Genomic DNA, 25,325 nt, shown 5'->3' with positions numbered 1-25,325 from the left:
TCCAAGCTCAAGCATGTGAGAAGGAAAAGGGAGAATTAGAAGGAACTTGATCATGTTTCCCATTTTCCCCTTCCCACTGGGGAGCATGCATTTTTCAGTCTCCAAGAAGAGACCCCTAACTTTGCTAACCTCCCGGAAGGGAAGCGGACAAATCTTGACTCTCCTTCCAAAATTATAAACATGTTGCAACCACAACAGGAGGCTATGCTTGGGTGGGCTGCTGGAGAAAACCCCATATGTGGGGCAAATAGTCCTGGGTTCAAGCCCTACTGACTCTTGAGAGTGGGGTCAAGTGACATTAGCTCTCTGAGCCTCAATTTCTTTATCTCTAAAATGGAGAGGATAATCTTTTTTTTTTTTTGATTAGCTACTATTAATTACAGATTATTTTTATTTACCATCTCAAAATATTTTAGAAAATGGATGAAAGCTATTCAGAACCTCCTTTATTTTTTAATTTTTTTTATTTTTTATTAGTTGGAGGCTAATTACTTTACAATATTGTAGTGATTTTAAGTCCAGGGATGATTGTGGGAGTTAAATGGAAGTGGAAACTGTCTTAATAATGTCTGATACCCAGTGGACATTTTTGGTTGGTGTTTTTGTTTATTTGGGTTTTCCTGTTTTGTTTTTGGCTATGCTGAGTGGCATGCAAGATCTTAGTTCCCTGACCAGGGATTGAACCCACGCCCCCTGTGGTGGAAGCTTGAAGTCTTAAGCCACAGTATAGGTTTGACGCCTGTCTTTTGATGGGGAATCAGAATTTGCTAGAATAAGCCCAGGGTCGTTTCTGAGATCCATGCCTCCATAGGGAAGGTCTCTGCCTCCAGACCACCTCCTTCTCAGCCCCAGCTCCTGGAGACAGAGCCACTTGTGTGCTCAGAGGAGTTTCTTTCCCCAAATGTCTCCTCTGCCCAGTACCCTTGCCGCCAGCCTGGGGTCTTGCCTGTGCCTGACCCTAAAGCCAACTTCATTTACAGTCCTGCTGGCCGGCTTAAGACGGTTCTGGGAGCTGAAAAGAGGTGCAGATGAGACTGCTGTATGGATTAGTGAGGAGCCGCAGAGAAAACACGTGCCCCAGACTCGGGGGCCTTGGCGGCGCCCCTGGGGACACAGGATTAACCAGCAGAGAGGGGTTGCCTTGCCCGGGCTCTGTGCCTCCAGCCCCTTATCAGGTGGTGTTCAGGTCCCTAGAGTCTGTGGACTCTCCTCCATCACAAAGGCCGCTCCCCTCCCCTGCCCCCGGGGACCGCAGTGGTCATGCTGAATTAACCCTCTTATCTCTGACCACTCCCAGAAAGGCACTGGATAGCAGTTGAGCCATGAGGCTGAGGGAGCTGAGGCGCTGTGCTGCCTGGCTGCCTGCCTGCCACGGAACAGGCACACATGTGGGAGCGAACGGGTCCAGCTACCTCCCTGCCACGCCGTCTCTGGCTCTGATGGCCGCCCCCGGCACCAGCCCTGGCTGTGGGCCACCCCGCCCCGGTCGGCCCCTCTGGGGCTGCGGCCGCCTCGAGGACCTCAGCTCATCAGGAGGTCAATGGAAGCATCTCGTCCAGTCTGCTCAGTTTGCAAATGAGGAAACAGAAGTCTGTGACCTTCGGAGGTCACTTGGTGCTGGAGTCTCAGACTGAGATGAGAGCCCAGCTCTGCTTTCTCTCTCTGACCCGTGTTCCTGCCGCTGGGCCATGCAGACTTCTGGCCGCTTCCTCGGCACCCCAAGTGACTCAGGGACAGGGGAGGACACGGAGTCTGGCTTGAGCCCCAGTTCTGCTCCTCCTCGCTTGCTACATGACAACGGGCCAGCTGGGCAATGTCTCCAAGCCTCAGTCTTCTCATCTGTCAGCTGCCTGCCTTCAGGGCTCTTTAGGGGCCTAATGACATGCTGGGTGCATAGCATGTGGCGGTGTGTAGTGAGCCCCTGATAAACACACGTGGTCGTTGCCGCATTCCTGGAATTTGGAGAAATTAACACCATTTTCAAAATTACCTCTGGGTAATAGTTCTAGATCTTGAATCAAAGTGTCGAGATCCCCATTCTGCGGTTCCTTCCAGCTTATCAAGCTGACTTCTTCGGGGCAGGAGCTGGAAAACCACGTTCCCTCTGAACTTTCCACAGAGAGAGGAGAGAAGTTTTTGGATAGAGACTGCTGAGGGTGAGGGTTGGGGGGTGGACATCCAAGCATTTTTCCCTCCACTCACTGGCTGTGGGATAGTCCATGGCAAGAACGAGGCATCACGTACCAGGTGATCAGAGCCCAGGGCAGGCCTCCTCTACGCAGGGTTCCCATTTGACAGTTCCTGGTGAGCCTGGGCACAGGTCTCTGCTTTGTGTTACGGAAATGAGCTGGTGAGCGTCTCGATTGTGGACAATTTGGCCAGCCTTGTTCCACTGGCTTTTTTATTTATTTATTTTGAAAATTTACTTATTTATGGCTGCACTGGGTCTTCGTTGCTGTGCGCGGGCTTTCTCTAGTTGTGGTGCTTGGGCTTCTGATTGCAGTGGATTATTTTGTCACAGAACATGGACTCTAGAGCGGTCTCCATAGTTGCAGCATATGGGCTTAGCCTCAGCACGTGGCATCTTCTCAGACCAGGGATCCAATCCATGTCCCCTGCGTTGGCAGGTGGATCCTCAACCCCTGGACCACCAGGGAAGTCCCCCACCAGGTTTTTAATTTACTTATTTATTTTTAACTTTTTTTTTTTTTTTGGCCACACCACATGGCAGGCAAGATCTTAGTTCCCCAACCAGGGATCAAACACGAGTGCCCTTCAGTGGAAGCATGGTCTTAACCCCTGGACCACCAGGGAAGTCTCCCATCACCTTTTTTAAGAGCATGGTCCGGGTTTGAGTTGGAAAGTATTCCTTTGAGAGAGCAAACACTGAGCACGTGCTCTTTGCACACAGATTGTCTCATTTTGCTCTCTTAACAACCCTGGGAGGTGAGTGGTACAATCCCCTCTTCAGAGGAGGAAACTGCGGCCCCGGGGGACGGGGCCCAAGCCACAGAGCAAATGAGGACCCTCTGCAGAGGGGTTTGTGTGTGTGGACACAAGGCTCCTGGGTGCCTTCAGAACTGGGGCCGAGGGCCCCAGGAGGTGAAGGAGCCTGGTGACCCTGCATCCTGCCCACCCTGCTCCTGGTCAGAGGTCTGCATCCCACTTCCCCCCTCCCTGCATCCAGCGGGACTGTTGGTGGTTTCCAAGAGAAACAGCCAGAGGAAATGAGTTTAGGCTGAAGCGGATGGGGCAGATGTAAGACCCCTTCCCCACTCTCCCTGCCAGCGGCCCCCCTGCCTTTATGGCTGTGACTCGGCCTCAGTCCCCCAGTGGCCCTGACGGCCGGGCCTGGATGAGTCAGCACAGGCGTTCTGTCTGCTTCTGGGACCCAAGGGGCCGTGGCACCTCTGAGTTCCAGCCCCCAGCTGCCCCCTCAGGGCCAGTGCACCTCCAAGGCTTTCTGCGGGGAGGGGGCTACAGAAGGGGACAAGCGGGGTCCTCCAGGAGGCTCTCTTTCAGGGTGAGTTGGGCAGGGCCTGGAGGGAAGAGGTGGCCCCCACGCCTGGGCACCCACCTGACCCCAGCTTTCTGCACCCTGGGGGAGGTCTGAGAGCTCATCTTCCCCTCACAGCCCAGGTATTGAGAGAGAGAGCTGGGTAGTTTTCTGGAAATAGACCAACTGCCCAGCAGCTCAGCCTGGATCCAGGCCAGGAGATCCTCGGCTTCTCTGCTTGAGGGAATGGTGTTCCAGCTTCCTAATCAGCCTGCCAGCCTCAGATCCAGGGGATCAGCTCTTTGACTAATGGGGGGTGATGTTCAGGAGTCTGACCTACAGCTTCTGGGAGAAGCCCCTTGGGAGGGATGGGGCCTTGGGCTGGCAGCTGGTAGGACAGAAATAATGTAACTGGGAATTCTAGAATTTCAGAAGGTTCACTAGCCGTCAGATGCCTGGCCAGACCCCAGGGGAGCCCGAGCGCCCCTCATGCCTCCATGGGGGGAGACTGGAGGGCAGGAGAGGTCAGAACCAGGCTTTTAAAAACTGGTCTCTCCTTCCCAGGGAGACTTGAGGTCTTCATAAATCCACTCCTAGCTTCAGCTGCTTTAAAGCAGGCCAGAGGAGTACCCTGTTCTACTCACTGAAGTGCCTCTGGGCAGATGGTTCCTCTTGGTGTGCCTCAGTTCCCTTATCTGTTAAATGGGACTAATCACACTTACGCTCTAGGGTTGATGTGAGAATAAAAGTGATCAGAGGAATTCCCTGATTAGGCCTGGTTAGCATGGTTAGGACTCCTCTCTTTCAGTGCCTAGGACCCAGGTTCAGTCCCTAGTCGGGGAACTAAAATCCCACAAGCTGTGTGGGGCAGCCAGAAAAAAAACGAAACCATGAAATTACTGTGAAAGTAAGTATCTCAGGCCAGAGGGGAAAGACAGGGAATGGTGTGAGGTGGCTTTCTCTATGGGACAAATTAGCATCCTCATTTGCAAGGCAGAAGTGCTAGGGAAAGCTGCTACTCCCATCACCTCGCCTCCTGACCTCGGCAGCTGCAGGCCTGGACCTAATTTATGGGGCTGTAAATATCCATGAATGGACCAGAGTTCCCTGGTGGGCTGTAGCTGGTGAGTGGGGACGACTCTGCTGAGCCGGAAACCCCAGGGCAGCCTCGTTAATTCTGCTCAGCCCAGAAGCCGGGTAACGGTGCAAGGAGCCGTCAGAGGAGCTGATAACCCCCTGGGTGGGGAGGGGTGCTGTCTACACCCTCCCCTTCTCCAGCACTCACATTATGTGGTCCTTTCCCAGGGATCCTTTTGTCTCGGTAAACGGGGGACAGTGGGGCCCGAGATGGAAGCCTGCCTTAGAGTCTCGGTCCTAACCTTCTGGGTCTGAGAGGTCTGTACCAGGATGGCTCTCCCGGTGGGGCTTCCCAGCTGATGCTAGTGGTAAAGAACCCGCCTGCCAGAGCAAGACATTAGAGACTGTTCCATCCCTGGGTCGGGAAGATTCCCTGGAGGAGGGCATGGCAACCTTCTCTGGCATTCTTGCCTGCAGAATCCCGTGGACAGAGGAGCCTGGATCACACATATATATGAGCCACCCAGTAGACGTGTTCCTTCCTCTTTCTCCTATGCCTTGCTGCTGCTGAAGCTCGGCCCGGCTCTTGGGCCTGCGGCAGGGAGGGAAGTGGCGCCGCTGTCCTGGGTGCTGAGCAGGCAGATCTCAGCTCAGCGGCCCATTAGGCCCATCACTTCCTCCTCTTTCTCTCCCAGGGTCTGGCACCCTCCTCAGCCCTCTGGCTGGGCCAGGATCGGGGAGATTTCTAACTTGCTGGAGGACACCAGACGGTGTCAGCTGTCTCAAGGGCCTGCCATTCCTGAGGTGGGGGTAAAAGGCTGAATCGGAACCACCGACAAAGGGGCCTGGTTTCATAGAAGGGAAAAGCAACTCTTTTATGGATTCATGCATTTTCCCAAAAATGTGTTCCATGGGGTGTTGCTGTGAAAAAATATTATGATCAAAGATCCAATAAGTTTAGAGAATGCTGGGCTGGACAATTCAGACAGGTTTTTTCACTTATCAGATCTTGAAGAACCCTTTATATGGCTTTATGAATCATGCCCTTCCAAAAGGGTTTCCCACAATTTTTAAAAAAATGGTATTTTTTGGCCACCTTGCTCGGCATGTGGCCTCTTAGTTCGCTGTGTGTGTGCGTGTGCCAAGTGGCTTCAGTCGTGTCCGACTCTTTACAACCCTATGGACCGTAGCCTGCCAGGCTCCTCTGTCCATGGGATTCTCCAGGCAAAAATAATGGAGTGGGTTGCTGTGCCTTCCTCCAGGGATCTTCCCAACCCCGGGATCAGCCTGCGTCTCTTCCATCTCCTGCCTTGGCAGGCAAGTTCTTTACCACTAGTGCCACCTGGGAAACCCCTTAGTTCCCTGACTAGGGAGCAAACCTGTGCCCCCCCCCCCCGCCACACCCGCCTTGAAAGCATGGAGTCTTAACCATTGGACCGCCAGGCAAGTCCCAAGCGTTTCCCAAACTTATAGGACCACAACAGCCTTATTACGTGCACCACCTTGGGCCTGGTGTTTCCTGAAACACACACTGGGAGACACTGAGCACTTACATTTCAAATGACAGAACAGGACAGAGAAAAACAAGGAAGAGCAAAGCTGCACCCGCCAGCCCCCGTGGAGGAGCCCTGAACTATTTGCATCTTGACCACTAACTTGCTCTGTGACCTTGAACTAGTTCCTTTTGCTCTCTGCACCTGTTTCCCTGTCCATAATACAAGCATGATACCCGACACATAGTTTTGATCCTTGGCAAGTATTTGTTGAATGAGTGAATGAGAAGACTGAATTGGGGTCTCTCAAACCCTTCAGGATGCCACAGCATCCTGAAACTGGATGAGGGAAGGCTCTGGCCCCTCCACCTGGATGTGAGTCCACCTGCCCAGCTACCAGCTCATCAAACCTGGGCATCTCTGTTCTGGATGCCTCATTTTTCTCCCGTGTAAAATAGCACCTCCCTTGTAGAACTGTTGTAAGGTTTAAATGGGGGGGGGCCACATAATTTATTATCCAAATTGGGGCCATTTTGAGAAAGGGGCACTGTTAATAAACATGCTGAGGGGCTTCCCTGGTGGTCCAGTGGTTAAGAATCCACCTGCAAATGCAGGGGATGCGGGGTTGATCCCTGGTCAAGGAACTCAGATCCCACAGGCCTTGGGGCAGCTAAGCCCGTCTGCAGCACCACAGCTGGAAAGGCAGCACGCAGCAGTGAGGTTCCCACATGCCTCAACGAAGACGTGCTGCAGCCATATGAAGAAGCTGTAATAAATGAATAAATCATCCTGTCATCCCCACTTCCTGCTCACCCAATTCCTTCTGAAACATGCTGAGACAATAGGTATAAACCAGGTCTGTCGCAAACAAACCAGGACATAGGGTGACCTGAGGTTTCCACGAGGTTGCGCCTGGTACTTGGCAGGCACTCTGCATATGCAGCTACTATTGCGTTGCTCTTCATCCAGGGAGTCTGCAGGAGACCACCAGAGAAAACAACTCAGAACTTCCCTGGTGGTCCAGGGGTTAAGACTCCAGGTTCCTGAGGCAGAGGGCATGGGTTTGATCCCTGGTTGGGGAACTAAGATCCTGCAAGCTGCTCAGTGCAACTAATAAAAAGAAACAAAAAACTGGAAGCAAACTCAGAGGCCGCTCTGGCTGAGGAGGCAGAGGGGGCCGTTCAGCAAACCCTTCCCCACCTCTCTGGGCCTCAGAGGTCCCCCCAACTCCTAGAACTCTGCAGAGCAGCTTGAAAACCACTGAGGTTCCTTTCAGCTTCCCTGGACCATGAGCCAACAATCTCCTCATCTGCTGCCTGTCTCCCCAGTGGCACCAGGCCCCTCATGCAGCACAGACCTCAACCCACACCCCCACCCCCGCCCTGACCATGTAGCCGCCTCATGCTGAGTCCAAATTTCCCATCAACCCTTTGCCCAAGCAAAGATGCAGAACTGAAGATCAGCCGCTCCACGCCCTGTATGGGTTGTGAATTTCTCTTTCCCCGGCCATCATCTGCATATGGTATGTTTATGTGTGCAGGGCCGGGGACAGACCCCCTTAGTGTGGCTAATGCTCGGCCCAAGATGGCACAGCAGCTGAGGGTGGGGTTCTTTCCAGAACTCTACCCCAGCTCCTTGCCCCAGAGGAGGGGAGGAGCCCTAGGTGGTGACGATTCAGAGACAGTGTGGTGGGTCCTTTCCACAGTCGGCTCAGATGGCTCAAGACAGTATAGAATCTGCCCACAATGCAGGAGACACAGGTTCAATCCCTGGGTCGGGAAGATCCCCTGGAGAAGGGAATGGCAACCCGCTCCAGTATTCTTGCCTGGAAAATTCCACGGACAGAGGAGCCTGGCGGGCTGCAGCCCATGGGGCCGCAAAGAGCTGGACATGACTGAGCCGCTGACACTTTGCAGAGCCGAGGTGGTAGGTGAGCCCGGAGGGGGCCCAGGGCGGGAGACAGGGATATATCTGTACCTACGGCCGGCTGAGTGTGCGTAGGGCCCCAGGCAGGGGAGAAACCGGCAACCCCGAGGATTAAGGGGCCAGGGGGCTGGGCGTTCTGGGATTAAGCGCCCCACCGTCTCAGTCTCGCAGCTCTTTTCACGGCCCAGGCAGGTGGGCGGGAGCTGCTGCAGGATCACTCCTCATTCTGTTTTCCTCTCTTTCTGCCCCAGCAGCCCCCACACAGGCTGAGTGTGGGTTTGGCTTCCCCTTCGCCCACCTCCACAGCCGGGCCTATCCAGGAGGCAGCTGCGAGGGTGCTCCCAGCTTCTGACTCCCAGGGGGCCCCCTGCCTGCCGCCTGTTCACAGCCCCGCCACCCTCAGACCAGCCCCAGTCAGGCTGTCTCCAGCCCACCCAGCCTAGACCTCACCCTGAGAGCGCCCCGCCCCACCCAAAGTGGGTGAATCTGGGCTTGGAGCTCCCGGGGCCTGGAGCTTTGGGGCCTCCAGTACATCCCGTGTGTGCTTAGTCACTCTGTCATGTCTGACTCTTTCGTGACCCCATGGACCGTAGCCCCTCATGCTCCTCTGTCCATGGGATTCCCCAGAATTTGAGTGAGGCAAGAATACTGGAGTGGGTTGCCATTTCCTCCTCCAGGGGATCTTCCCAACCCAAAGTTCCAGCCTGCCTCTCCTGCATTGGCAGGCAGATTCTTTACCACTGAGCCGCCAGGGAGTCACGTTCGGTACATTATTGATGAGGAAATGCAATTGCATTCGTTTGTTGGTGTTTGTTTTTGGCCGTGTATTCTGTGGGATCTTAGTTCCCTGACCAGGGATTGAACCCCCGCCCCTTGCATTGGCCGCAAGGAGTCATAATCACTGGACTGCCGAGGAAGTCCCGGAAACTACATTGATAGGGTTTGTCTCCCCCAAAGCTCCAAACCACGGTGCTCATATGATCCTGTCCCCATCGCTGCCCTGGAGGAGACCCAGGGTGGGAGTTGTGTCCAGGAGGGTCAGCCAAGCCTCCGTAACATGGCTGATGTCCCTTCCTTTGAATGAGGCCAGTGGAGCTGGACACTGAGTCTGGGCGACCCTGGACCCTGGAGAGCCCAGCCCTGCGTTTGCTTCAGTCCACTCCCCTGCGGGGAGGCTCGCTCTGCTTGATAAGTTTGGCTGAGGCAATTATGGGTCGAGATGATTAACCGAAATTACGCAAACTGCTCAGTGGCCGAGGCAAGAGTGGGATTTTGCCTTGTTCGTCGCAGCCTCCTTTAGAAGCTCTCAGCATCCTCCCGGGCAGTGGTGTCCACCTCTGTCAGCCTTCTGCATGAGTCCTCTCTCTCTGTTTCTTTCTGGCTGCCCCTCACTCGCTCCCTTTGTTCCCCGGCTCCCCCTGCCCCATCCATGCCCTCCGTCAGCCTGTGCTCTTGCCCTCCTCTTCCGAGGTGTCGGGGGTGGTGGTTGGAAGGTGTCCTGTGTCCATTCCCTTGGGCCCGGGCAGCTGGCCCCCTCCCCGCCTCTGCCTCCCCCCAGGCACCCTCCTTCATCCCTGAGGCCTCATTATTAGGGTAGCCGTGACCCCGCATTGTCTGGCCTGTCTGGCCCTGGCAGGAAAGGTAGAGTTTTGGCAGAGAAGGGGAAGCTCGGCCAGCTTCCAGCTCCTTCTCTGCAGGGGAGGGGGGTTGGGGGGGCGGGGTTGGGGGATGGGGCAGGAGCCACAGGGCAGCCCCTGTCACTGGGGCCACGGCAGGGAGCCCGGGGAGGGGGGCGGGGGGAGACCAGGGGAGCAGGTGGTTCTTTGTCTGGAGCCGGAATGAAGGAGAGGGGCCCTTGCCTGATCCCAGCCCCTTCACCCCATCCCTCGGGAGAGCCTTGGATGGGCCCTCCGGGAAGGATTGTCTTCCCCCCCACCCCAGGCTGATGCAGGAGGTGCCCCCTGCGGTGCTCACCAGGGGAGGGGTGGGGAAGGGCGAATGTTCCCAGGACTCAGGGCTGCTTCTGAACATCCCCTACTTAGACCCCCCCCCCCCCAACCCCCATCAGCCCACCCAGGACGAGGGCCACAGGGAAGCAGGCAGGGCCAGGCTGGTGAGGCCCTGTCGCCCCGTGCCAGCCTGGGGAGGGGAGGGGAGGGTTGCGGCCCAGGCAGAGGGGGAGACCCCCGCCCCAGCTGCTGCCGTTGCCACTTCGCCACCGCAGGCATCACTTCCTGTCTGAGCTGTAAGATCAGAGCTGTTGCAGTGTGAGCGCTTTCCTGCTTTAGAGGGGACCCGGAGGCTCCTGGAGCCCCTCCTTTCCGGGCTTTGCGTTCACCTCTTTGATCCTTACATTTGGCTTCTGAGCAGCAGAGCCGGCTCTGAAGGCTGAGGGCAGCTGCAGCCAGTGGTGATGGCTGGGCTGTCCGGTCCTGGGATTCTGGGGTCTTCGGCTCTGTGGCTTGCAGGCATGTCACTTAACCTCTCTGCGCTCATCTTCCCGAGTCTTCACTTCCTCATCTGTGAGATTGAAACCATGTAACTCAGATTGGGACTGGAACCCAGAACCCATGTCCCGGGACTCGAGCCCACCCAGCAGGTGAGATCCCACACCTGCTTTCAGGACTTAATGAAGCTCAGGCTCTTGACGTCTCATGACAGAAAGAATCCAGTGAGAGGCCAACTGATAGGTAAGAAGTGGATTTATTTAGAGAGAAACACAGTCCACAGACAAGAGTGTGGGCCATCTCAGGAGGCGGGAGTGGCATCAAAATAGAGTGGGTTTACTTTTTATGGGCTGGCTAATTTCACAGGCTAACGCGTGGAAGGATTAGCCCAACTACTTGGGGGGAAGGGTGGAGATGTCCAGGAATTGGGCCACCGGCCACCTTTCGGTCTCTGACAGTCAGCCTTGGAGCCGTCATGCTGCCTGTGGGTGTGTCACTTAGCTTGTGACGTGGTACAGTGAGTGTCCTGAGGCTCAAGGTCTAGTGGACGTCAGCTCATCGGCCGTCTCAAAGTCATTTAGTTCTCATCAGTTTATGTCGTCTCGTTTGGCTATGTCATTCTCTTAAAGGCTGTGCCCTGCCCCCTTCCCTCCCATTTCAAAATGGAGATAATTATACGACATACTCGTAAGGTTGTGGTAGGAGGTTAAATAAATCATATACATGAGATGCTTGGAATGGTGTTTAGCCCCATAAAAACACTCAGCAAATAGTAGGTGTTTTAGCTCATAGAGATCTTTCTGGAGCAGGGTGGAGGTGAGTTTCCTGCAATACTCCTTGGTGGGACCTAAAGAAGTGTCATCCCTGAAATCTGTTATTTTGGGTGGAGGGTGGGGAACAAGTGCAGACTTTTCAATAGGCCTCCTTCGAGATGTCCCCCCTCACTGAGTTCTGGGGAGGATTGAAGGAGTCATATCTCCTGGGTTGTCTTAGAGAGGCTGCACACAGAATCAACCTTTCCAAAAATAGTCTTCACTGACCTTATCCAGGAAAGGCGGAAAGTGGGTTTGATTTTCCGGGCTCCCTGTCATGCACGTGCAGATGTCTGAAATGTCTGTTTGCTCATTTTTTAAATGCCTTTTTAAAAATATATATATTTTATTTATTTGGCTCTGCTGAGTCTGAGTTGCATTCTGTGGGTTCTTTAGTTGCAGCCTGTAGCATCTAGTTCCCTGGTCAGGGATTGAACCTGGGACCCCTTGTATTGGGAGCACAGTCTTAGCCACTGGACCACCAGGGAAGTCCCTGTTTGCCTGTTAAAATCGAAGTAACCTGCAGCAGCATCTCCAAGTGCAGTGAGTTCATGTGGGGACAGTTTGTGATCAGGAACTGCTCCGGGCGTCTGTAAAGCCAGTTAGTGTGTGCTGAGTGGGGACACTGGGTGTGTTCTGTGGGGAAAGAGAAGGGGCAGTGAAAGGGGGACCAGAGAGTCACGGGCTTCTCTGGGGGAGACGAATAAGCCCCTTTTCTATTCCTTTTCTTGTCTTTCGGCCACTCTGAGTGGTACGCGGGATATTAGCTTCCCTACCAGGGATTGAACCTGCGCCCCCTGCAGTATAAGCAGAGTCTTGAACCACTGGTCCGCCAGGGAAGTCCCAGCCCCTTTTCTAACGGAACCCCTGAGCCGTTCCTTGGAAAACGAGTGCCCATCTTTTCACCCAGACATCCACTTATTCAGCCAACAGATCTTCAGTGAGTGTCGAACTATGCCAACCTCTGTGCTGAGCCCTGGGGATAAGTTGTGATGCCAGCCTTCAAGGAACTGGTGTCCAGAGAGGAGTTGAAAATAGATAGTGGGATGGGGGCTGGAGGGCTGTTGGAGGTTCCAGGGAAGCAGATCGTGTGCTGGGGGAAGGCTTGCTGGACACAGGACGTCTGAGGAGTTGGAAGGGTGAACCCAAGTCTCCCAGGGAGTTGAGGGGTGAGGAGGAATCCTCGGCAGAGGTACCCACTTGTGCAAAGCTACAGAAGGCAGGGACTTCCCTGGCGGTCCAGTTAAGTTGGACCTTGGTTAAGGTCTTAAGGACCTTGGAGTCCTAAGCTTGGTTAACACTCCAAGCTTCAAATGCAGGGGGCAGCGGTTCAACCCCTGGCTGGGGAACTAAGATCCCATATGCTGCATGGTGTGGCCAAAAAATAAAAACAGTTAAAAAGAAGTTGTAGTGAATTTTTAAAAAGCTGCAGAGGGCAAAAGGGCAGCATCAGAAACCCAACCAAACATTCAGAGCACAGGGTCTTTGGGGAGCCCGGTGTGTAGGGTGTGGTGTGCATGTGGTCTGGGTGTGGGAGAAGGGCTGGCAGGCAGATGCGGGGGGGCCTTCCAGGCTGTGCTCCCCACTGCCCAAAGCCTCTTGCCTTTGCCGGCTCAGCCCCTCCAGCCCAGGCTCCAGATTTCTTCCTCTACTCATCGCCTTTTCAGTCCCACTTTCCACTTGTCCTGGGTCAGAAGTAGGGCAGAGAGTCACCTCTCTGAGCCTCCGTTCCCCTTCTCTGTGCATCAGGTGGTTGGTTTGGGTGATCTCAGAGGTCTCCAGGGCCTTCTAGGGTTGTTCGTGATTGTCTGCCCCATTTGGATGTTTCCCCTGGGGGCCTTGGGAACAGCCCAGATGCCCTGTGGTCCTCGGTCAGCAGGGGGTTGAGGACGAAAGCCGTGAGTGGTGGCAGTGATGGAGCACCTGGGGCCACGCAGAGTGGGGGACGGAGCCCCGCTGACCCTGCTGCTGTGTGTGTCTCTCCCTCAGTGTGACCCTGGGAACACAGGCTTCATCAGTACAGGCAAGTTCCGGAGCCTCCTGGACAGCCACAGCTCCAAGCTGGACCCACACAAGAGGGAGGTCCTCCTGGCTCTCGCCGACAGCCATGCCAACGGCCAGATCTGCTACCAGGATTTTGTCAACCTGGTGAGCACTCTGGATCCCTCGCCACTGGGAGTGGCCTGTTTGGGGGTGTGGCTTAGAGGGCCCTTTTGGATAATTAATTACTGGGATTGGTGGGTCTTCAGCATTGAAAAACTCCAGGCTTCTAGGTGATAGAAGGGGCTGGAGACAGGAGGCCCGTGAATCCTGCCCAGTGGTCTGGTGTCTTGGAGTCAGGACTTCCTCCTCACTAGGGTCACTGCTGTGCTGTTTCAGGGCTACAGTGGCAGGATTGGAATGGAGTTCAGTGGGGCTGAGTGGGTGGAGGAGACGTGAGCAGAAGCCGCAATGAACTAGCATGATGAACACAAGGCTGGGAGATTCCATGCAGTTTCCCTCTTGGTGGAATGGAAGAGTCACCTCTCTTCTTGTCATCCATGAACTAAATGACTGGTGTGAACAGTCAGTTCATGAACACCCAGGCTCCTGGGATTCAGAGGCGTCAGTGATGGGGGAGCCAGGACCTGCCATCGTGCCATGGCCACGCTCTGATGTGCGGGCTTTGGTGTTGCTTTAATTGCCTCTTGACTGGGGACCTGCCTTCATCCAGAGATTAACAGATGGCAGCCAGAAGCTGTAAGGCTTTTAGGGATGAAGTAATCTGCTGTTCAGATTGGACCCAGGGAGCAGACCTTTTAGAGGGTGGGAGGCAGAGCTCAATTAAGCAGGGAATTTGGGGACATTTGGGATTCACGGGATGGGTCATGGAGGTGAGTTGCATGGCTAGGAACCCATCAGTGCCAGCAAAGATCAGGTCACAGGTTTGAGCTCATGGCCCCTCCGCAGGCCCAGCACTAGCATGTTCGACACGTGCTCTGCTCAGCCGGGACGGAGCGAGGGCATAGCGGGGCCAGTGAGCGGCTTCTCTCCAGCTGGGGGTTCGGGAAATCTGTGTGAATTCGCAACAGCAGGTTGCTTGTTGCCGTCAAGATTTCTCTGTTTGAGTTCTGAGCTGGAGTGGCCAGCCAGAGCCTGGATGCCTGTGAGCAAGGCTGCCCTCGAGGCCAGGCCTAAGAAGGTGCTCACCGGGAGCGAGGTTCTGGGAAGGGCAGAGAGCCCAGGGGCTGGAGCAGACCTGGGTCCTGCTTAATGCTTTGCCTTTGCCACTCAGTGGGAAAGATTCTCTGAGTCCATTTGTAAAATGAAGCCAAAGGAAACCTTTTTCAGGATGGTGGTGGTGTTTAGTCACTAAGTCATGTCCGACTCTTTGCGATCCCATGGACTGTAGCCCGCCAGACTTCTCTGTCCGTGGGATTCCCCAGGCAAGAATACTGGAGTGGGTTGCCATTTCCTTCTCTGGTTGATCTTCTTGACTCAGGGATCAAACCTGTATCTCCTGCATCGGCAGGCACGCTCTTTACCACTGAGCCACCTGGGAAGCCTCTTCAGGATGGTGGCAAGGATTAAATAAGAGGAAATATTTGAAAGTTTTTGTTGCCTCTTAATGTTCTTCCACCCGGTTAACTCCTTGGCATCTTTTGTGAGCCTTTTCCCACGCCAACCCAGACAGAATGAACTAACCTTATCCTGAGCCCGCACAATGCTTTGTGTAAGCCTTTCTTCTAACACAGACCACATTGCATTACAGCTGAGTGGTCAGGGTTGTCATGTATGGATGTACAGGTTGTGGACTGTATAAGGATGCCAGACAGAGAGATTAATGAGGACTGAAATCTGGCCTGGGCTTTGTTCAGCAAGGCCTGGAAAGGGTGCATCCACCTGGAAGAAGAGGCTCCCTTATCTAACTGGCATGAAAGCACTATATGGGCCAGCATGGGCCCCAGAGTCAGGCAGATCTGAATCTGAATCCTGACTCCATGATTTGCTAACTATGGATCCTTGAGAAAATTACTTTCCAAGGAAAATTACTCTCCAAGCTCCCATCTCCACCTTTATATCACCGGGATAACACAGTGCACTGGATAACAAAGGAGACATCATCTTTTGCTGCTGTTTACACCTCTGTCTCTCCTGTAAGCTCCGTGAGGCCAGAGACCATGGCCACTACTGTGCCCAGCACAGTTCTAGGCACATCAGGGCAGAGGAGAATGCTGAGTGTGTGTGTGTGCATGCCCTGCTTCTGCCATACTCACGCTGAGCTCCTCCCCACCATGAGTCTTGCAGCTGTGTGTTTGTGAGTGTGTGTACACACCTGGAGATTGGGGGAGAGGATGGCTACAAACTGATTTGATCACATGGTCTTGTCTTGCGCTTGCAGTGAACGCAGAGCCCTGAGCCCTGCCTGAATTTACAGAGCTGAAGCCACTGAAAACCAGGCCCAAGCTTTGCAGGCATGGAGGGGATAGGAATAGGGAATTGTTGGAAGGGGTTCATCTGGGAAGGCCTGCTAGAGGGGGGAGCCTTAAGCCAGATTTTTCAGGTGTGTGCAGAACCCAGGAGAGGGGATGGGCACTACTGATGGAGACTTATTCGTCCTGACCTGGTCTGAACCCAGATCCTCCCCGGCTCCCTGCCCCCCACAGGGCTTCAAACCCCTATGCCTTTGGCTGGTTCCCCTCTGCAGCCCTGCCCGGACTCCTGCCTTTGGATTTAGCCTGATGTCCACTGCTGGGCCCACAGTCCCAGAAATACACTGATAATCCCTACCCAGCGACCATGGGGCAGCCCCTTGGCAGCACTGTGGACTCTGGTTGGGAGAGCTGTGTCTCTAGAATATTTCCCTGTATGGAGTTTCTAGAGTGTGGTCGGGGAGAGTGTGTGGGAGGTAGCAGAGGCCTCTGGAGGCTGGAAGTCAGCAGGTCTGCCTCTGGGAGTCAGGCTGCCTGGGCTCTGTGGGGGAGGGGCCCGTCCTGGGGCTCCCTGAGTATCACAGTTCCTTTGGGGTCACTCAGGACTGATGACCTTCCACAAGCACAGCTTTGGGTTCTGGTTCCAGGGGCTGGGGATGCTGACTCCTACTCGTCCTGCAGTTCTCACTCGTGCCACCTCCTCCAGGAAGTCCTCCCTGATCACCTTGGAACCGGGTTGGGCCTTCCTCCTGTGTGCTCCCACAGCAGGCTTCACTGTGAACCATGATTGCTGGTTACTTAGGTGGCTCAGACAGTAAAGAATCTGCCTGCAATGCAGGAGACCCGGCTTCCATCCCTGGGTTGGGAAGATCCCCTGGAGAAGGGAATGGCTACCCACTCCAGTATTCTTGCCTGGAGAATTCCATGGACAGAGAAGCCTGGTGGGCTTCAGTTCACGCAGTCCCAAGAAGTTGGACACGACTGAGTGACTAACACTTTCACACTTTCTTCACTTTCACTTGTTGGCCTTTGGCACCTCTGTATTCCGGTGTCTGGCAACACCTGACGCTTAATAGTTGCTCAGGAAATTGTGAGGGATGACAGGCTGGTGGGTGGGAGGAGGTATCGTGGATAAGAATCCAGACTCTGGAGCCTTACTGGGTTTGGACTTGATGGATTCTTAGAACTCTCTACGCTTTGGGCTCCTCATCCGGTGGGATGGGGATATTCATGGTCTTTATCTAGCAGGTAGACTAGTTGCATCAAATGAGCTGAGCTGTGATGTGCTTAGAACAGCCCCTGACACAGAAGAGCTTGGTGAATATTGCTTCTTGTTAACTTACATTTAACTCCTTGCAAACTATACAGAAGAAAGAGGAAGGTAGCCTCAGGCCTGGGCGGTCTAAGGAACTGGCTGGCTGGGAAATGGGATGGGGTTCCCCTGAGACCCCGGTTCTGACCCCCCTCCCCCACCCTGTTTCCCATGTAGATGAGCAACAAGCGGTCCAACAGTTTTCGCCAGGCCATCCTGCAGGGGAACCGCAGGCTCTGCAGCAAGGCCCTGCTGGAGGAGAAGGGGCTGAACCTCTCCCAGCGACTCATCCGTCACGTGGCCTACGAGACCCTGCCCCGGGAAATTGACCGGAAGTGGTACTACGACAGTTATACCTGCTGCCCCCCGCCCTGGTTCATGATCACGGTCACACTGCTAGAGGCAAGGACAGGGGTGGTGAAGGGGCTGCTGGAGGGTCAAAGGATATCATTTTGTTTCCCCCGCACCATGTGACGTGTGGGATCTTAGTTCCCCAATCAGGGATCGAACCTGTACCCCCTGCAGTGGAAGCATAGAATCCTAACAATTAGAACCTCCAGGGAAGTTCCAGGAGGATATCTGAGATCACAAGGGGAAGGGCAGCACCTTCACCACCGAAGGGTGATGGTTGAGGATCAAATGGCAGTTGTCATGGCAGGTCAGGCCCTGGTACTGGGCATGCAGGTATTATAACCCCTGGGCCACAGAGATATTACAAAGATCATGACTTGAAATCATATGCACTGCAACAAAACCCCTATATGACCCTCCTCCCCCGCCCAAACCAACAGCAACAAGAACAGTGTCAGAAGGTCATTGATTGGGGGCATTTCACCAGGCGAACTCATTAAAACAACTTCTGTTAGTTCCTCCCAGAGTGGAGTGAGCCTCGTGGATGGGTCATTTGTTCCCCCTGGACTCCATCTTCCACCTGGAAAGTGGGAATAACCAGACTTGCCCTCCTTCTCCCACTCCTCTCCTCTGTTTAGAGCCAGAGAATGGCTGATGGTATTTTCTGAGCACGAGAGCATTACATCAATACATATGGGAAGGAGTGTTTATGAACAGGTAAATGTGGGCTTCACATATTTTGCAGGAACATTCTCCCCTTAGGGAATCATCCTTACCTATTGTAATTCTAAAATTCTCATCTTATGCAACACGATCCAAAGTACCACTTTCTGAATCAGCGTTCCTGTATGAGGGACTCTAATTCTTCCGGCTCTTTAGCCCCAGAACCTGCGGGCCCCCACCTCAAATGCCAGCTCTCAAACTGATGCTTGGCTTCCTTTTGGCATTTTATAATCTCCACCATTTCTCTTCCAGAGCTAGGGGCCTAATTACCGCCCCTGCGAACGTTCTTGTAAAATTCCTGCTGAATCAAACTGCAGGATCATTAAGCCTCATGGCGTCCTGCTTCTTCCTTTCTTAAATCAGAATATCTGGACTGCAGACCAGAGCTCCTCGGTTTGTTGTTTGGCTTCCTCCAAGTACATGTTGAAGTTGCGATTTTTCTGAGATATTCTTGGACTTGTTCTCCAAGCGCTTACTGTGTTGGTCTATTTATTAACTTCTATTTGAGGACCAATAATAACGAGTTGGCTTGCAAGCTGTGTTTGCTGCCAGGCCACCCGCACGCATGGTGTTAGGTGAACAGATTCGGCTCCCAGGGAGTCCAGCTGCCGGGAGCCCTGAGCCATTCCCAGGCTTAGCCCAGGAGGACTTAACCCCAAGCTAATTACAGCTGCCTTCCCTCAGCTGATGCTGCTCACAGGGCTGGCTCTTCGTGTACTTTATCTTTTAAGAAAAAAAAGTTATTTATTTTGACCACATCGGGTCTTAGGGCTTCCCAGGTGGCACTAGTGGTGCCTATGCAGGAAACATGAGATGTGGGTTCAATCCCTCAAGAGAAGGCTCCCCTGGAGTAGGAAATGGCAACCATGCTAGTATTCTAGCTTGGAGAATCCCATTCTAGCTTGGGGAATCCATGCTGAATCCCATGGACAGAGGAGCCTGGCAGGCTACGGTCCATGGGGTCGCAAAGAGTTGGACACGACTGAGCACGCAGAGAGAGATCGGGTCTCGGTTGCAGTGTGCAGGCTTAGTTGCCCACAGTGTGTGGGATCTTAATTCCCCAGACCAGGGATAGAACCAGGTCCCCTGCATTGCATGGTGGATTCTTAGCCACTGGACCACCAGGGGAGCCCCTGGTGGGAAGCCCACCTTTAAAAAAAATATTTTATAGTTTATCATTTTTAAACTTCACAGTCACCATGGAAATGTAGACATGAGTATTCCCATTTCCAAATGGGAAAACCACGTATGTGCTCAGTCTGACTCTTTGCAACCCCATGGACTGTAGCCTGCCAGGCTCCTCTATCCATGGGATTTTCCAGGCAAGAATACTGGAATGGGTTACCATTTCCTACTTCAGGGGATCTTCCCAACCCAGGGATCAAACCCACATCTCCTGCATTACAGGGGGGTCCTTTACTGCTCTGCCACCTGGGAAGCCTCAGAGAAATGGAGGACCAGTGAATTAAAACAATTTGCCCAGGGTCATCCAGAGGAGCTCGATCTTTTGTCCAGATTGGTTTCCAATTTTCCAAAACCTCAGCTATGTAAACTCGAGCCGCCAATCTAGAAGAAACTAGAAAATGATGAAATAACTGTTTCAGAGTCCTTATACCAAAGCCCAAGCCTTTTGTTTCACATCAAGTTCCAGTAACCTAACTTTCTGATTCCATAACAGTGAACATAAAGGGAAGCTACTGGAAGAGGGCCTCCTCCCTGCCAACAAAAAGAAGTAAGAACCTGGTTGTGGTAACTGGTTCACAACTTGCTGACACCCAGGCATGGCAAGAGAGGACAGGAGAAGATGTCCAAGCAAACCTGAGTCACAAAGAAACACAAGAATTTGGGATCATTTAGTACAGGAGCAAAACCCCCATCAATTGTTGGAGAAGACATTGCTCCTATAGCCCAGATCAATACCTGAGGCATCCTTAAAATTAAGAACCTAGGGACATGAATTATGCATGTAGAAAGAGTTCCAGGGAGAAATAGTTAAAATAAACACTCTTCTAGGGCTTAAACAAGTATGCTTCAGTCATCTTAACAAATTAACTTACCCGAGGTGTTGATGAGAATTCAGAGAAATTGAAACCTTGTGTGCTGTTGGTGGGAATGTAAAGTGGTATAGCCATTGTGGGAAACAGTATGGCAGTTCCTCAGAAAATTAAATCAGAATTATCATAAGATCCTGCAACTCCACTTCTGGGTGTATACCCAAAAGAATTGAAAGTAGGGACTCAGGTATTTATACACCCATGTTCATAGCAGCATTGTTCACAAAAGCTAAAAGGTGAAAGCAACCCAAGCATCCATTGACAGATGAATGGAGAAACACAATTCGGTAGATACATACAGTGGAATATGAGGAAGGAGATTTTGACATATGTTACAACATGGATATATCTTGATGACATTATGCCGAATGAAATAAACCAGTCACAAAAGACAAATGCTGTGTGATTCCACTTCCACACAGTCCCTGGAGTAGTCGTGTTCATAGAGACAGAAAGCAGAATGGTGGTTGCCAGGGGCTGGGGGGCAGGGAATGGAAATTAATGTTTCATGGATATAGAGTTTCTCTCATCACTTTTACAAGATGAAAAGAATCCTGTGAATGGATAGTGGTGATGGTTGCCCATTGTGAATATATTTAATACCCCTGAACTCCACACTTAACATGGTTAAGATGGTAAATTTTATGTTACGCGGCTTTTGCCACAGTTTTTCTTTTTTTTTTTTGAAATCAACTTATATGGCATTGCCTCAGCCCCCAAGTGGGTATGTGAGTTATTACTGGAATTAAAGTTTAAAATCCTCCAAACCCTTTCAGCTTAGCACCGAGGAAATGTGGGCAGAGACCTTGAGACCATTTTGTGAACACTGAACACAGAATGAACAGAAGTGGAGCGAGAGGTGGTGGAGAGCTAGCTTGGGTGCTGGTCATAGGGGTGTGAGAAGGACAGATGGCAACTTCCCTAGAGATTCCACGTGGTAATGGGCACAGGAGGGCTTCCTGGCAGTTTCCCGCCTGGTAACAGCCTCTCTGCACTCTGCTCTCCTTCAGGTTGCCTTTTTCCTTTATAATGGGGTGTCGCTGGGCCAATTTGTACTGCAGGTAACCCACCCACGATACCTGAAGAACTCACTGGTTTACCATCCGCAGCTCCGAGCACAGGCTTGGCGTTACCTGACATACATATTCATGCATGCGGGGTGAGTACTGGTGTTCTTTCTCTATCGAGAATCCTTGCAGAAAAATAACTGGTCCAGAGAGCCTGGATCGAGATATATTTTTTAAGTTTATTTTTTGTCTACCTGGCCACAGGGTTTGAGATGACTTCTTAAAACTTATCTAATACCAAATTGTATGTGTAAATTATTAGGAGTGTATGGGAGATGAAAATGTTTTACAGTTGGTGGTGGTGATGTTTGTGCATAGCTGTGAGCATGCCATGTTCAGTTTAGGGGACTTCCCTAGAGGTGCAGTGGATATGAATCCTCTTGCCAGTGCAGGGGACACGAGTTTGATGGGGAAGATTCCACATGCCACGGAGCAGCTAAGCTCGTGCACCACAGCTACTGAAGCCCATGTGCCTAGAGCCTGTGCTTTGCCACAAGAGAAGCTACTGCAACGAGAAGCCTGAACCCCTCAACGAAGAGTAGCTCCCGCTTGCTGAAAGTAGAGAAAGCCCGCACAAAGCAATGAGGACCCAGTGCAGCCAAAAATAAATAAACTTATATGTGTATATAAACTGTACAGTTTCAAAAAAAGAGTGTATGGGAAAGGGAAAGCAAAGTGAGATCAGCACACACATACAGCATGTGAATCTATGTATTTGCTGTAAGTAGGTTACAAATTTATTCTGAGCTTCCTGGTGGCCAAAGCAAAGAGGGAAATGTGGTCAGCCACCAGGTTCATTGTCCATAAACTAGGGGTGAGTGCCCCTATAAGTGAAATAAAGCACTGGTTTGTGGAAAGGAGGTCTACCTATATGGTGACATGAGTCTTCTGGAGGAACTCTGGCAATGTTACATTTCTGTTTACAGAGCCGTGTGACCTCTTTTGGGACCTGGAGTGCCACCAGTTCTCATGGGTGCATCTTACCCCATGATAAGGACCTCCTAGCTGGCCAGGTGACCACCCAGGTCCAAGTCTCTTGAATGCATGATCTTAGCTGGAGACAGTTTTTACACAGTAGAAGCGTGGAGTTGGAAAGTCAGAGTCCCTGGACCCCAGACCTCTGCAGAGTCTTCTACAGATTCGAGAGAAAAGTGGAGGGAAAGCGTGGAAAAGCCCTGAGGGTGCCTGTCCCTGGGGATGCCAGTGGGAAGAAGATCACCCAGCTCTCACGGCTCTCCCCTTGGGAGAATGACCCACAGTGGCCACAGGGAAGCTCCACTGTGAACCTCTGCTCCTGCTGAGCTGCTGAAGGGGCCACAGAGCCTCCCACAACTGGCTGCACCTGCTGGGGAGGCTGCTTTGGGGAGAAGAGACTTCTCTGATGGCCACTGATGAATGTCTCTACCCTGAGCCTAACGGAATGGCAGCCTGGCCTGCTATGTCCTGGCTTCAACTCCAGGGCTGAGGAGGAGAGTAGGGGAGGCCCTTCATGCTTGGGTATCCTCATGAGCTAAGATGTGGACTCAACAGGAACTGGGGAAATAGCTTTGACTTACTAAGTTATTTTTCTTTTTAAATATTTATTTATTGCTGCACTGGGTCTTCACTGCTGCATGCAGACTTCTCATTGCAGTGGCTTCTCTTGTGGCGGAGTGTGGACTTTAGGAGCACAGGCTTCAGTACTTATGACACATGGGGTTAGCTGCCTGGCAGCAGGTGGGGATCTTCCCAGACCAGGGATCAAACCCACGTCCCCTGCATTGGCAGGAGGATTCTTAGCTACTAAGCCACCAGGGAGCTCTCAGCCATAGGGTCTTGTCCACTGCTGGATCCCCAGCCTCTTGATATGCTGAGTGAATGACCGTGGTCTCTCTATACAGGATAGAACACCTGGGACTCAACGTGGTGCTCCAGCTCCTGGTGGGGGTACCTCTGGAGATGGTGCATGGAGCAACCAGAATTGGGCTTGTCTATGTGGCCGGTGTCGTGGCAGGTAGGCAAGTGGGCCCAGAGTCCATGGGGTGAACCTCTGCAGAGCGGCTGATGAGACCTTTGCCGTCAGGCAGGCCCCAGGCTTCCAGCGGACACTCATCACCCAGGCTCCTGACTGCTAGGGTTCTCCTCGGGGTACCTCTCCCCACCTCCCTAGGGAGATCGGAAGGGGATGCCACCCGGACAGGGAGGCGTGTGATGGCAAAGCGGGTGCAGGGTACATGATTTGGAGCCGGCAGACTGACCGAGGTTTCTGTCTTTCACTACCCTGTCATAGCCGTGTGAACTTGGGGAAATTCCTTACCTTCTCTTGGCCCCCGTCAAGCTTTTATGAGGGAACTAATGAGATCTGCCGCTGAGTCGGCCACGACTTAGCGACTGAACCACAAAAAATGAGATACGCATGCTGGATGTGAGGAGGGCGGGGCAAGGTGAAGAATGAAGTAAAGCAATGGTAGTGAGATCCCAGGGCAAGGGGGGCCACCTGAACCTGAAGGGCGGTCGTGCCTCTTCCCCGGGCCAGCCCTTGATTGACCCACTGCGGGCAGGAGAGAGTCTGGCCCAAGAGGTCATGAGCACTTGTGCCAGCTGGCAGAGTCTGGGCCCTGGCTGACTCAGCCCACGTGGCAGGTGATAAGTGTAATCACTGTGGCCTTGAGGACAGTGTCCCAGCTCCTGGTCCCCCACCCTGGTGGGAGGGGACGTGGACTGGGGTGAGGTGGACAGAGGACAGTGTCCCAGCTCCTGGTCCCCCACCCTGGTGGGAGGGGAGGTGGACTGGGGTGAGGTGAGGGGTGCGGAGGAGATTTCTGCAGAAGTCTGCACCAACTGGGCTTCTGAACAGAGGAATCTCCCTGGTGATGTCTCCAACTTTATTGCTGGCTTTTTTCTTTACAAGCTTTGCTGCTTCAGCTCTTCACCTTGACAGCAGTGCCCAAGGGAGCTTTGCGTGTGTGTTTAAGTAAGATCTTAATCCTTTCTGAGTGGCATTAAAGCTGTCATCAGGAGAGCAGGGCAGCGTCAGCCTTGTAAACAGTGGGCAGGCAGGGACCCCGGGAGTGAATGGGAGAGCTTCTGGAAGCCTCCCACCCCACCCACACACCTGTCCATCCCAGGAGAGGCTGGTCTGCTAATTTGTAAACCCTCAGCCTGGGAGGTTGGCCCAGCGCCGTTCTCCTTCACTCCTGGGCTGAGGTTGAAAACTTGGCCACCTTGGACAGTGCCCATGCCGGCCTCTCCCAGAATCCAGCACCTTCTGCATCCTTGAACAAAGGTCTGATGAGCATCTCTGTGTGCCAGACTTCCTCAGCCACCCACACACCCCCAAGTGTCGACATGTGGGGATTCAGAGCCACGTTTTCCATACCTACCTACTCAGAGACCCAGATGGTTAATGGCGAGGAACAGGGAAGTGCTCGTAACACTTGCAGTTAGTAGTCAATTAAGTGGGAGTGCCGGAGTAACGTGGAAGACAACACGGATTCCAGATGACTCAGGCCTCGTCCAAGCCAGACGTCCCAGCGGGGAGGCAGTGCAGGCATTACTTCCCAGGGACACCAGTGCAGAAGGGGTTGGTGTGCAGGCAGAAGGGGGCTTGCCAGCTGAACCCGAGGGTGGGGGGCTGTGCTACAAAGCAAACGACGCGCGCTGTCCTATTTGAGCCATTGATTCAGAGCAGAGGGCATTCTGGGCACCACATGTCACGCCATTGATCTGCAGGATTGAGCTGATTGATCCGCCTGCACCCTTTCCTCCTCCACTGCGTGCCTCCCTCTTCAGAGAGGGGGTGCCCGTTCAGACAGGCGGGCTCTGACCAGATAGCCAAGTGCCTGTCCTGTGCAGGCTGCATTTAATCCCTGCAACAACCCCCTGGGCAAGTACCATTACGCTTCACCTGTTACAGATACAGAAGCCAAGGCTTGGAGGAGCAGAGTGACTTGCCTAAGAAGATACAGTCATTAAGTGGTGGAGCTGGGCTCTGATCAGGCTGTCTGACCCCAAAGGCGGTGCTCTAACACGACCTTAGCTTTACGAGAACCAGAGGCAAGACTTATCCTTTATGCATGGAATTTATCCGAAACCAAGGGAGGTCTTTTTTTTTTTTATTTTAAAGATTTTTTTATGTGGACCATTTTTAAAGTCTTCATTGAATTTGTTACAGTG

At 53.0% G+C, this 25,325-nt stretch overlaps 1 protein-coding gene across 6 annotated transcripts in view; it reads left to right on the top strand.

The window, feature by feature from the left end:
- The window catches only part of RHBDL3 (rhomboid like 3), a 54,809-nt gene that overhangs the window by 7,506 nt on the left and 21,978 nt on the right, over positions 1-25,325 (top strand). For all 6 annotated transcript variants that reach the window (XM_070478711.1, XM_070478710.1, XM_070478715.1 and 3 more), the window contains 4 exons: positions 13,241-13,399; positions 17,153-17,377; positions 21,114-21,262; positions 23,051-23,163. In XM_070478711.1, coding sequence (XP_070334812.1) covers positions 13,241-13,399; positions 17,153-17,377; positions 21,114-21,262; positions 23,051-23,163 — 646 coding nt within the window. The remainder of the gene's footprint in view (positions 1-13,240; positions 13,400-17,152; positions 17,378-21,113; positions 21,263-23,050; positions 23,164-25,325) is intronic.

Source organism: Odocoileus virginianus, chromosome 17 (genome assembly GCF_023699985.2).
Source record: "Odocoileus virginianus isolate 20LAN1187 ecotype Illinois chromosome 17, Ovbor_1.2, whole genome shotgun sequence".
In the NCBI taxonomy this organism is placed as follows: domain Eukaryota; kingdom Metazoa; phylum Chordata; class Mammalia; order Artiodactyla; family Cervidae; genus Odocoileus; species Odocoileus virginianus.
The sequence above is the reverse complement of the archived record's forward strand: the minus strand, read 5'-3'. Positions and strand labels throughout refer to the sequence as shown.